We start from the raw sequence: 13736 nt of genomic DNA, 5'->3' as shown, positions 1-13736 counted from the left end.
AGCCAGCTATCAAATGGTTTAGAATGTGCAAACAAATGATTCAAGTCGATGGCACTTTTCTGTATGAGCTCTGCATATACGTCTTGATGATAACCGTTACACAAGATAGAGGCAGAAATATTTTCCCTATTGCTTTCGCCATTGTTAAAAATGAATCGTATGAAACTTGGAATTTCTTTTGCTCTAACTTGCGTTCCCATGTTGTCACTCAAGAAGGGGTTTGTATGATCTCAGATCGATCGTCTGGGTTGTTAAGAACAATTGGTAGACCCTAAAATAGATAAACATCACCTCGCGTATATCCTGCATATTGTATACGTCATATCACGTCCAATACAATGACGAGGTTTAAGCAGAAAAAGATAAAAAAAAAAGGAGATTATCAACATGGGTAAGTACCTTAGCATTTTCCATTAATTATTTTTTCTTTATTAATATTTTTTTAGTAACATTTAAGCTACCGTTTTTTAGGGTATGCTTTACCCCAACCAAACTTTTGTGCACAGCTTGAAAATTTGAGAAGATATGGAGATGATGTGTATGTGTTCGCAACTGAAATACCAATGGAGAGATGGTCACAAGCATATGATGTTGAGGGTCGACGTTACGGCCATATGAATATCAACCATGTTGAATGTATCAACTCAGTGCTGAAAGGGACTCGACATCTCCCGATAGCGAGAATTGTTAGGGAGACTTATTTTAGGTTCGGTAAAGTATGGGCAGAAAAAAGTGAACAAATTGATGTCATGATCAGCGATGGGAGAAATTGGGCTCCATATTTAGAGAAGGCAATGCAAAATAATCAAACACATAGGACATCAATGTTTGTCCACAATTTTTCCAGACTTGATTCTGATTTCGTTGCCCAAGCTCTAGTTCAACCACATGAGGGAAGTAATTTAACAACATACATTAGTAATCTGAATAGAAGATGGTGTGATTGTGGTCGATTTCAAGCTTTTAGGTTCCCATGCGCTCACGCTGTTGCTGCATGTATGCACATCAATTTTAACCCATACTTATATGTTGATGATTGTTATAGCCTGCACACTATGCACAACATTTACAGTTGTGACTTCAAGTACCTCTCAAATGAAGCATACTTGCCTACATGCACAATTTCTAAGGAATGGTTGCCAAATCCTCGATTGCGTAGGAAGTTACGGGGTAGACCTAATTCTAGTCAAATTCATACCGATATGGATGATCCTCAAAGAGAGCCAGGTCCACCAAAACTTTGTGGCCACTGCAGAGGTGAAGGTCATAACCGAAAACATTGTCTACATCTTCCAAAATATCGTGTTGCATGCTAAAATAAGCGTTACAAATGTTGAACTATATTTTGATATAACAATTAAGGCATAATGTTTTTTGACTTGAATTGAATTTGTTCAAGAGTTTTCAAAGTTTTCGAAATTAATTCAAGGTTCATTTTACTTGGAATTTAGCACAAAACATGTTTTTGTACACTTAGTACCGATATTGTTCATATGATACTGATACCAAAAGTAATGAAAGTATCGATACTCACAAGGTAGTATCGATACTATCAACATTGCTCAAATATGGGAATAAAATATTTTTTTTAATTTTCTTTTAAAAAAATTACAAAATAAAAAAATTTTTTATAAAAGAAATTTGTTTAATTCGAGTGTAGGGCCCACCTGACAGGGCCTATTAAAAAATTATATCCCATGAAACTCGTCACACCGGCGTGACAAGTTCCATGGGAAGTGTTGCAATTATCGTAGATCCCAAAGTAAAAGTTTAGGTGCCCTAATGGGCTAAATAATTTACTCGGGAGCCGTAATGTGCCAATTTGGCCTGTATAAGATTGTAGTAATGTTTCTTGGGTGTTGAAATGTTGTCGTGTTTTATGTCCCTTATTTTCTCATGTATCATCATGTCTTTTTCTTTATAGTATGTTGTGCCCCTTGTTTTCTTATGTTACCTGTCTTCTGCTTTGTCGTCCATTGTTCTATTTTTGTTGTCGCTTTGCATACATAAATTGATTTTGGCAAATTAAACACCCATATATATTAAATCAAACATAAGGTAATTAACGACACTCATGCATGGGAGGATGTCCGAGTGATATGGTTTTGTTCTAGACTAGATATTCCTAAATCTTTAGGATAAATTAGCAAAAGTTTCAACAGAATATCTGTTAACAGTTAATTATGTGATGTCTATTATTTACATATCGGCAAATGTTTATGTCAAATAATGCATCCCTGTGGGACGTTTGTCAAGGAAAGTTATCTTTCAACTCTTATAACCCCTCTTAGGAAGGCTGAAAATAGTTCTGTAATTGTGCGAAACATGTTTTGAACGAGATTGATATTGACTCTTCTCCGAGCCTTTAAACGGAAGATATTTTAAAGTGGAATTTTAATTTTCCCTTGACAAAGATATCCCGGCGTTCATAATAACAATGGAGAGACTTCCATCACTAGAGGCGCGACATCTCAACACTCTTTAAAAATATCTTTAGTTGTAGCAACTACAATGTAAATCATCTCCTCATTCCTAGTAGAATATCATATAATGTGCAAAGGTAGCTCGAACAATTTCAAAGTAGAGGTATTCGACATTTCTGAAAGCAGCAATAGAACTCCTATTGACAGAACGATTGCATCTCCACTCTCTATCAATCGATGATAGAGAGACGGTAGAAAAGATCTTTTAGTCGAGGAACTAAAGTATCTCAACATTCTTAGGTGGTGTTTGTTTTTACTGTGTAAGGTCTGCAAAGCTCTTATGTCTGCGTCGCGCAGACCACGCGCAGACATTGGGCTTCGCAGACCGTTTGTTTTTTAGAAGACAGAAGCCCTTCTAACGTCTGCGCGTGGTGCGCGACGCAGACGTGGTCTTATGTCTTCAGACGTCTTCTAACCTCTTCAAAGAGATTTTATTTAATTTTATATTATATTTGATTTTAATTTTAATATTAATTTTTTAAATAAATTAAATATTAATATTTTAATATTATTATAGATATTAATTTAATATTAATTTTTTAAATAAATTAAATATTAATTTTTTAATATTATATTATAGATATTTAATTTTATATCATATAAATTATTTATATATTATTAAAATTTTATATTTATTTTAATTATTTTGATTTAAGTTTAAATATAATATTTTTTAGATTTGTTATTTTTAAATTATATTTAAACTTTTTATACAAAATGTAAGTATTTAAACCACATTGCTTAATAAAAAATGATTTCATTGTTTGATAATTAAGATTTTAAATATAAAAAATTATAAATTATGTTTTTAAAATTTTAAAATATAATCACAATTAAATAAAAATAATCATAAAATAATTTGATAAATTAAAAAATATTTTCTAAAAATATCATATAATTATAAAAAATTATGAATATATATTTAAAAAATTAAAAGTATTACAAAATTACATATTTAAAAAAATCATATAATTTAATGATCATTTATAAATTTTATTCTATAAAACTTATAAAACTAATAATACATGTGATTATATGAGACTTATAATAGAATTAATAAGGTAGTGTTTGTTTTTTTTAAAAAATTATTATTGTAGTTGTATAAATTATTTAAATTTTAGTATTGTAAAACTAAAATTATTTAAATATCAGTATTACAAAACTCTTTTAAGTTTAAAAAATCAGTTTATTTATATTTCAGTTTATTTTAGCAGTTTGCAGACGTTAAAAAACAAACAGTCTTTTTCTTGCAGACTGCAGACTTTTGGTCCACCTCTTCTGCTGCAGATGCCTGCAGATGTGGTCCGCAGACTGCAGACATTTTACCTCTTCAAAAACAAACACCACCTTAGACTCTAAAGTAGGGAGGGCCGAATTTGGACTGGATCCAACTAAACCCAGACCCAAACCCATTTTCACATACTAGATTCAGATTCACCCCGGATCCACAAGTCTAAAAAATTGGGAACTATATCTAGATCCAACGGATCTCACGGATCCAAATCCAAAACGGGTTTGTTAAATAAATGATCATTTGATCTATGTTTTAATGTAATAAAATTGTTATTAATTAATTTTACAACGTATCTCCGATGGAAGCAAAATTAATTTCAATACAACTAGCAACATAATAAAAAACGATAAACTAAAGTCTAAAAAAAATCCTACACAATTACACAAATATCTTTTGAATAACACAAACATTAAAAAATATAAATCAGAAAACATTTTATTGTTGCAAGCAGACGAATATCGTACTTTTACCTCCTTAGAGTGTTATTCTTAATCACTACTTAAATCATCAACGTCTAATAAAATCAAAGATGAACTTTTCTATAAACGGAAAAACGGATCCAAACTCAGTATCTTAGTATCAGATCCGAACCCGAATTTGTACTTTAATAAGAAGATCCAAATCTAGTCCGAATCTATCTAGTACAAAATTTTAAGATCCATACCCTATAAAATAGACCTGGATCTACATATTGTCGGATCCAGTATCCATTGTCAACCCTACTCTAAAGACGGTCGCAACTAGACTCTAAAGACGCTTGAGGGAGAGAGGAGGCATCTCTACGCTCCTAGAAGAATACTGTAGATTGATCTGAAACATCTTTACCTCGGTAGAAACAATAAGGGAGCCCCTCTTATTAACGCAAAAATATCTATATGTTCGTTGTTAAAGACAATGGAAGAACTCTCATTATTGCAACGAAGGTAACTCGACTCAAATAGATTTCATAAGCCGTGAACTTGTTGCAAAGACAACTCTACGCCCAACTTATTAAGAGAAGAAAAGCATTTATATAGTACCAAAAAAATCCATGCTCAATTCAACTAACGAATAATGCCTGCAGCGCATTAATTGATTTCCTTAAACAAAAAAGCAGAAGGCAGTAACAAAGCAGATACTCCATGAATATGGGACATAACAAAGTTCTCAACAATGAAATGGAACACCCCGTCTATTACCCTAAAAATATTTTCATCAGCTTTAATCAAATATATTATAGTTCAGGTCAACAAGTTTGGAAACCCAGCACCTCATTGTTCCCATCTGCAAAATCTCTAGTAATCTAGGCCGCCCATGCCACCAGGGGTTGTGGTTCCTTCCTTTTCATCCTTCGGAGCTTCAGTAACGATTGCTTCTGTTGTGGTCATCAAAGAAGACACACTGCACTTGCACACAAGCCATAATTAAGATGTAGGCACTAACCAACGGGGAAAAAATGTTAGGCTTCTATAAATCACCTTGCAGCATCTACCAAGGCTGTTCTTATGACTTTCAAAGGATCGATGATTCCTGCTTTTACCATGTCTACATATTCACCTGCACAAATATAATTGGAAAAATGATCATATTTCAATTCACAAAACTTTCTTGATAACCTAAATAATTTTAATATGTTTCTGTTGGAGAAAGAAGGATAAAAAACCTTTAGCAGCATCGTATCCTAGGTCAGGGTTATCCTGTTCCAGTAGCTTTCCAACAACCACCGCTCCCTCAACCCCAGCATTGGAAGCAATTGTATGCACAGGCATCTGTAGAAATGACAACTTGTAAACTAAAAACATACATACAACACTCTGACTTATAATATAATATATGTTCAGTTCTTATAGCTCAAAAAGTTAATATGGCCCCTATCTAGGGGTGGTCAAATTACCCAATCCAACAGGTTTGGAGAGTTGGCACAAAACCCTCATTATTATTGCTACTCTTGTTGGTAGGCTGATTCTGTTCGAAGCAGATTTTTTACTATTTTCCTTCTGTGTTTCCTGTTTTTGTTCCAATGATTCTCAACTTTGCAATTTTGCTTTCAATAAGCTGATGATTTATGGTTGATGAACGGTTGATGTTTTGGTGCCCTATTTCTGGCTCTGGGTGAAATTGGGGTTGTAAGCTGGTCATATCGGCTCCATCAACACACGCTTAAAGTTGATGGGTCCACAGCTTTACCTTTTTGTTTCTGGGGCCGGAACGGATTTTAACCCTAAAATTCAGGGCAGGTGGAGCACCATCAAAAGTTAGTGCAGGTTGGTTCAGGAATCGGATGAAAGACTAACTCTCGGTTCAGGTCAGGTCGGCCAGAAAACCGACCAAGCCCCACCCCGTACCCATCCCTAGACTATCTTACCTACAAAGAGGATTGTAAACAGCATTACACAGTTCTTAAACCTAAGATTTACTTCAAAAATTCCATGTTTTATTTTTTGAATAAAGGTTCTATAAGAGAACAATCCATTTGAAACAAAAAATATAATGATAACCAGTTTTAACCTTAAGAGCATTCTGGATGATCTGCACACCAATCTTCTGATCGAAATTTTCAGTGTCCATGTTTTCAAGCTCCTTTGATGCATAAAGAAGGGCAGCGCCACCACCTGTGAATGGGAAACCCTTTACATACCATATGACAACATAAATCCAAAAAAATCAACCATAGGAACCAAAATTTCAATTTAAAAGCATACCAGGAACAATTCCTTCTTCCACGGCAGCTTTGGTAGCATTTAGGGCATCGGTAACTCTATCCTTCTTTTCACCAACTTCTACTTCACTTGCTCCTCCAATCTACAAAAAAAATCATACAATGGTGCTTGAAGGGAACAGTTTCAGGGACAACAATCAAATCACTTGTTATTCTATAGCTTGTTGCATTAATTCATAGTGACAAATTTTGATGAATCATCATCTCTCTTTAGACTAACTAACCTTCAAAACTGCAACACCACCAGAAAGCTTTGCAAGCCGTTCTTGTAACTTATCTTTATCATAATCAGAAGTACTTAGTTCCATAGAAGATCTTATCTGTAGCATAATCATAAGCCAGTTACTGAATGCTACTAACAGAAAAACATGATAATTGCAAAAGGCATGTAAAACCAGCAATTAAACTAACTTGTTCGCATCTTTCTTCAATAGCAGCTTTGTCGCCAGCTCCATCAAGGAAAATTGTGTCATCCTTTGATACTGTAACCTACACTTCAAGCCATAAAAATCAGCTTACAAATCCACAACAAAATTAACAAATTAACCTGTCAAAAAAATGATGCTGGTAGAGAAACTGAGTAAGAAGACAAATTCTCATTTAAGCTGTTGAAGCCGCAACCACATGGCATATTAGCAAGGAAGATGTTGATTAACCAACCTTTTTGCAAGAGCCTAGCACCTCTGCTCCCACCTTTTCAATGTCGAGACCAAGGTCTTCAGTTACTACCTATAAAGAAAACAGGTTACAGAATATGGTGGTTAAAGTAGCAATGTAAAGTTTTAAGTTGAGATAGAGAAAACCTACTTGGCCTCCTGTGAGAGCCGCAAGGTCCTGCAAACCAGCTTTCCTATTTTCTCCAAAACCTGGTGCCTTAATAGCACACACCTTACAAATCAACCACAATGAGAAAAGTTAAGATCTGAATCTGGATAGCAAGAGCCTAAATAATAGCCACAATTTAAAATGGAAAGGTACAAACAATACCTTGAGGCCAGCACGAAGCTTGTTCAGAATGAGTGTTGCAAGTGCTTCACTTTCAAGATCTTCAGCAACAATTAGTAAAGGCCTTTGCTTCTGGAGAAACACAACATATTTTTTTATGAATGTGATAACATGATTTACATTATATTGGCAATTTTCCTCGGATAGAACCACTCACTGTCAAGGACAATTCCAAAAATTTAACCAAAGCAGACAAATTTGAGATCTTCTTCTCATGGATCAAAATGAGTGGATTCTCCAATTCCTACCAAAATAACATCAAAAGCTTGTCAAATGAATATGATGTTTATATGGCAAACTAGAAGCAATGCCCCAATTTTTCCTGGCAATACAATGCCAAGGAACCACCAAATATTATAAACCAAAACATACTTACACAATTTTGGTTCTTCTGGTTAGTGATAAAGTAAGGGGATATGTAGCCCCTGTCAAGCTTCATTCCCTCAACAACCTCCAATTCATTGTACAAGGTTTTCCCATCCTGAAAACAATTTAAGGGAGACAGAAAGTAAACATACCTGAAATTCTGAATAACTCAAATCCAATCAGACAGAAAATGGCACAGTAAATAAAGAACTTCACCCAAGTAACAGAAAGAGACAAAAGGAAAAGAATCAAAGAAACGACTTACAGCAATGGTAATAACACCTTCTTTTCCAACTTTCTCCATAGCCTTGGCAATGAGCTCTCCAATCTCCCTTTCTCCATTTGCAGATATTGTTCCAACCTTCAGTGGAAACAATAGTATGAGTAATATTTAATATACAAAACACTGGATCAATTATAGTGGTCCGGTCTATCAAGCTGTCCAGTCTTAGAAAAAAGGCTGCTTTCGTCAAAGCAAACCTGTGCAATTTCCTCAGATGTGCTGATCATCCGTGCTCTGCTCTTCAAATTTGTCACAACTGCATCAACTGCCATTGTAATTCCCCGTCTAAGGTCCATGGCATTCATTCCAGCGGCTACTGACTTGCAACCTTCAACAAATATTGCCCGGGTGAGCACTGTTGCACAAGTGGTTCCTGCAAATAACACAAGCTTTACATCAGTAAATTATCCCATGTCATCAAGGTTTCCATTATGCTTATGAAAATCCAGATTGTCCCATATTTCCTACATCTACTCTGGTGTCACATCGCAACAAAAATGAAGTCTTCTGTCATTGAATTCAAGCTCATAACTCTAAGGTCAAAAATGGAGGTCTTTCCTATGGTTTTCATACAAGCGATTAGGAAAGGATAAAACATCAACATTACCAACATGATTCACTAAAATTGTAAGCTACTATAACATATGAACCTCACCATCCCCAGCAACATCATTAGTGGCATTTGCAACCTGCTTTACAAGAGATGCGCCGATGTTTTTAACTTTGTCTTTAAATTCAATGCTCTTGGCTACAGTAACACCATCTTTTGTCACCTTAGGGGCTCCAAAACTTTGTTCCAAAACAACATTACGCCCCTGTGAAAAAGTTAATAAAAAAACAGCAACTTTAGTTTAAAATCTACCAAAGCACAAACCCATCACTGGAAGTGAAGCCATTATATCTCCCCACATATGTATGTGTTCATATGCATATAAACAAATCCGTTAGACCAGGAAAAATGCTTAGCCAAATAATATAGAATCTTTAACTCATTAAAAGCAGTTAAAAGGACCCTTCATGGTCCTAATCCCAGTACAAAAATTTTTCACAATAATTTCAAAAAACAGATTTAATTTCCAAAAAAACATATTATATATAGGATTATCAAATAAAAAATCATACTTCACACCGTTTCACATTATATTATATTACATTGTATTTTATATTCGCATATACTACAATTTAAGAAGAGGAGGAAGCAGAAGAACACGAAATGAGAATAAAGGGCTGACTTTTGGACCCATGGTGACTTTAACGGCGTCGGCCAGCTCTTCAACGCCCCTAAGCATCAAGGCGCGTGCTTCTACACCAAATCTAATGTCTTTAGCCGCATAGTTTCTGCTCCAACTCAACCTATTCCCAATCTGTAACATAAAACAAATATCCACGTCACAATTCCATGCTACTACAAAACAGAGAAAGCGTATTCGAATCAAAAGAGAAAAGAAAAGTATTACCAATTGGGCATTGCTCTTAGCCAACCTACACGTTGGAAAGGAGGAAATGTAATTAGAAAACAATAAAAACATTTCATTAGACATAAAAGAGATGGAGATTGTGGTAGTGGTGGTGTTTACCTAGCTTTGGAGGAAAGGGAAGAGGCAAAGCGGTACATGGTGGCGGAGGCAAAAGCAGAAGATGAAAGTTTTAGGGTTTAAGAGAAAGGTTTTAAAGAGAAAAGAGACGAAGGATCTAGAAGAAACCTGACTCACTCGATGGCTTTGGGTTTGTATGAGCAGCCAATGTTCCAAAATTAAAAATCAATTGAATATTTAAATTAAAAATCAATTAAATTTATATCACAAAATTTGATTTAATTTAAAATTATTTTTTAAAAAGTATAGAATAATGAACACTTGTACGTCCATTAATTAGTGAGATCAAATCAATAGAATGTTGGATGAATACAATTACGAAGATTGAATAAGTTAACAATTTGATATTATTTAAGTAAATATCGAGTTTAAATCTTTATATATGTAAAACGTTTTCATTGGATGCTTGATATATATGTAATTCAGATTGATCTGAAATAGTCAAGTGAAACCTTTTGAACAAGGAGAGCAATAAAAAACCATTTATAATTACCTAATTAATGTTAGGAAAATAGTGGTGAAATTAAGACAATATTTTCAAAGTTGTTTTATTCATGTGATTAGCTAATTAACCCTAAACCCAGCACCGAAGAAAAGCATTTAATTGTGGAAAACATAGCAAGACCAAACTCATTATGAGAAACAACAAAAGCACACAACATTTCTATAAAGACAACAATATTACATAACTTTGGGATTAATTTTTTTAAGATTTTTTAATGACTTGGTTAACTAAACCAACGTTTCAAACAAAGAATGGAACATACATAGTGCAGTCATTTGTGCAGAATATATAAAGCTCGACTATTCTACTGGCATAAGATTGATGAATGCTGTATTTACTGCGATATAGGTCCCCTCTGATAACATCTTTTTGTGATACAAACTCCATTGTATACGGTTTGTAGCAAGCAATGGATTTTGGCAAAATGGTTTGGGATTTAATAGTATATGAATTGAGTTTTAACGAATCAACTTTATTCATTATTGTTTGTTTATTTAAAATTATTTGTATTCATATTTATTTGTTTAATGTTCACAAATATTTTTATTTAATATATTCGTAAATACTAGGTGAAAATATAACAATAATTTTTTGAGTAAATATAATGCCAATCCTCCAACGTTTATGATAATAATATTTTAATACATTTTTTTTGAAAGCCTTTTTGTCCGCTATTTTATATATGCTACTACACGTTGTACTATCCTATATCAAGATCACATATGACAGATGTAGCATGTACGGTAAATAACCTTGTATTATATACCATAAAATAGTAAGAATAAGTTTGATTTTGGGAATAAGACTATTAAAATGTAATATTATTTTGGGAATGTTGTATTATTTTGTTTAATTTGTTTAGAAGAAATGTAAGATTATAATATTTGGTTAGAATACTATAAAATTACTTAGATGTATATTTTATCAAATTATATTTGTAATATATGTTTTTTTAAAATTAAACTTTAATATTAAATTCTAAATATTTGAATGAAAATGTATAAAATTATTTTAATTGTTACACTATCCAAGTTTAAAAAATGTATTTAACGTATAATTAATATAATTAATATATTAAATTCCTATTTTTAAATATTTTTATAAGTATCATATTTAATTATATAAAATATAATATAATATAAAAAATAATATTATGATCTCAAGTATACAAATATGTTATTTTTAATACACAAGATCTACTTTTTAATGACTCAAACTTAAATATTATTTTAAATAATTACATTTTTTTACAATAATAACATTTTTACCTCACAAAATTATAAAATGATTAAAATACAAATATTAAAAATATGAAATAATGTTAACTACTCGAATTTATTATTATTTTACTAAATTAAACTCTTTGTATATTATTATTATTATTATTAAATTTATAATTATGAGCAAAATAAAAAGAATAAGAATTGAGAAAGTTCCATATAAAAAAAAATCATTGTCTTACTAAAAATTTGGAGGTAATGACATTCTTATCATTTTAACTAAAAATGCTACTATTGGTAATAAATTATTATCTGATAAGATATTTTCCGCGAACCAAACGTGAGAATATAATTCTGAAAAAATTATTCTTCTTAATAATAGTCTTTTATGTTAACCAAACACTCCCTAAAGGTTAAAATGCTCCTCATTATTCTTCTAATAAAAATAGGGGTAAAAAGAACCAATTTTACATTTATTAAATTGACACGTCAATAATTTAAGATTAATGACTTGATTGAAACTAAATAAAAAAATTAATCACTAAATTAATATTATTATTATCTTATGTACAGCATTAAACAAATAAAGCATAGATCAGGATCATCGTTAACCACAAATCAATAAAAGTAAGAATCCATGGAGAGAGTACAAAGGCCTACCTTCTCAAATCCACGCCCCTGCCTCTTCCACAACCTCTTCTAGTAACTTACCCTCTATCTCTCTTCCCAAATCATCTTTTTCCAATTTCATTTGATCAACCCACGTTTCACTCACTACTTCTTTCTGCACCAAGTTGCTGCTGTCCCCATCATCACCCACCAAACCATATTTCACCTCACCGGAAAACAGTTCCTCCATTCGTGCCCATACTTGGTCAACCAGCATGGGAGATGCACCGTCCATGCCTTTTGTCCAGATGCAACTGTCTGGACCCGAACCTGTGATTTCTAGTAATGCTGCATTGACACAATCGAACACGAGCTTCATGTTTGATCTCCATTGTCGTCGCTTCGACTCAGGTAGAGGTTGCTTGGCATTCAAGTCGGCATATTTGTCTCACAAGGATGGGTCCAACGGGCTTTCAGGTGAATGCCATCTAAACGACTTGGCTCGCACCTCTCCGTTAAGACTGCTGGCTGATAATAGTGATTGGACTGAGAAAACCCAATCCTCTTCTTCCTTGGCACCGGGGGAAACCGTAGAGAGTTTTGTGGCTGTCTCTGAACAAGAACCACCCCATGAGAGGATGTGAGCAATTGATTCGATAGGCGGTGACTTGTCAATCAAGTTACACTTAAGTGGCACCTCCAAACCTGTATTATGAAAGGGACGATAAATTAGGACAAGAAAAAAAAAAGACAACTAATAATTTTTTCCAGTATTAATAAGTGAAGTTTACCTCGGCGTAGAGATTTAAAACTGCCAGAGGACACTTGAATTGTGTTCTCTTCCTCATCAAATGGAGCTTCTAAAACTGAGATAGGGCTCGGCTGGTCCTGATTCTCATTCATGTGGGCAGCCATTGAAGTTTTTGCTACAGACAACCCTGCCTGCAAAAAGCAACCAAAGTATTGATGATTTATGTCTAGCTCCTAGATTATATATGGGAGGAAATATTGTTGCACTTTCCATCTTGACCATCATATCAATCAAATATCAGATCAGCATAGAAAAACTAGAGCAGATTTGATGTATTTGTACAAAACAAGATGTAAACATTCAATAAATATATGAATTGCTCAGAAACTCGGGAAGTTTGAAGTACCTGGACGGAAATCATGCCTTGTTTCTGTCCCATACTAATCAAATCTGGTAAGCGAGTTTCAGAGGAACACACTTGGCTGCAACTATCATTAACACACTGAGGTGCATTATTGTTAATCTTTCTAGGATGAATTATGGGTGAGCCAGGTGTTCCAGGAGTTGCAGATGGAGATATATCAGTAGCTTGAGATCCACTAGATTTTTATTTATTTGTTTTCTTAGAGAAGAATAAGCTTGAGACTTTTCCCTTTAAAGAAGATTTCATGCTCTTTGCCTTTGTCAGTTCCTTGGAAGCTCGTTCTTTGCTATCTCCGGGATCTGAAACTTCAACTTCAAGCTTTCCAGGGGCCCAGGTTTTGACCTGAGAAGGTTCTTGGAAGAATCACTTGTACTTTCTTCTTTATTCAAAGTTATGAAGGAAGTTGATCCCTAAGTTCCTTGTTCCTTATTACTTCCCTCTTCTTCAGATTTTACCAACATTTTGGTATCAGAAACAGCAAGCATCTCACCTAATGTGCTTGA

At 33.6% G+C, this 13736-nt stretch overlaps 2 protein-coding genes across 3 annotated transcripts; both read right to left on the bottom strand.

Annotated features, from left to right (window-relative positions):
• Window positions 1-1487: 1487 nt before the first annotated feature.
• LOC120204329 (chaperonin CPN60-2, mitochondrial-like) lies at window positions 1488-9800 on the bottom strand. 2 transcript variants are annotated; one of them, XM_039204428.1, is made up of 18 exons: window positions 9707-9800; window positions 9587-9611; window positions 9362-9493; window positions 8785-8944; window positions 8327-8502; window positions 8112-8207; window positions 7857-7961; window positions 7638-7724; window positions 7463-7552; window positions 7283-7363; window positions 7136-7204; window positions 6887-6964; window positions 6700-6795; window positions 6459-6558; window positions 6265-6368; window positions 5420-5525; window positions 5204-5313; window positions 1488-1499 (listed from the first exon to the last, which is right to left on the bottom strand). In XM_039204428.1, the coding sequence occupies exons 1-17, from the start codon at window positions 9742-9744 to the stop codon at window positions 5231-5233; spliced, it is 1626 nt and encodes a 541-aa protein (XP_039060359.1). In that variant the 5' UTR covers window positions 9745-9800; the 3' UTR covers window positions 1488-1499; window positions 5204-5230. The 2 variants fall into 2 exon arrangements, with proteins under 2 accessions (XP_039060359.1, XP_039060358.1); XM_039204427.1 differs by lacking the exon at window positions 1488-1499 and adding an exon at window positions 4966-5157 and having other exon boundaries at window positions 5235-5313; window positions 9707-9744.
• A 2686-nt stretch (window positions 9801-12486) lies between these two features.
• Window positions 12487-13269, bottom strand: LOC120204328. Its single transcript, XM_039204426.1, has 3 exons — window positions 13216-13269; window positions 12850-13000; window positions 12487-12763 (listed from the first exon to the last, which is right to left on the bottom strand). The coding sequence occupies exons 1-3, from the start codon at window positions 13246-13248 to the stop codon at window positions 12507-12509; spliced, it is 441 nt and encodes a 146-aa protein (XP_039060357.1). The 5' UTR covers window positions 13249-13269; the 3' UTR covers window positions 12487-12506.
• Window positions 13270-13736: the final 467 nt, after the last annotated feature.

This window comes from Hibiscus syriacus, unplaced genomic scaffold (genome assembly GCF_006381635.1).
Source record: "Hibiscus syriacus cultivar Baekdansim isolate YM2019G1 unplaced genomic scaffold, ASM638163v2 tig00010860_pilon, whole genome shotgun sequence".
Classification (NCBI taxonomy): domain Eukaryota; kingdom Viridiplantae; phylum Streptophyta; class Magnoliopsida; order Malvales; family Malvaceae; genus Hibiscus; species Hibiscus syriacus.
Note: the sequence above shows the minus strand (reverse complement) of the source record. Positions and strands in the feature narration are given on the sequence as shown.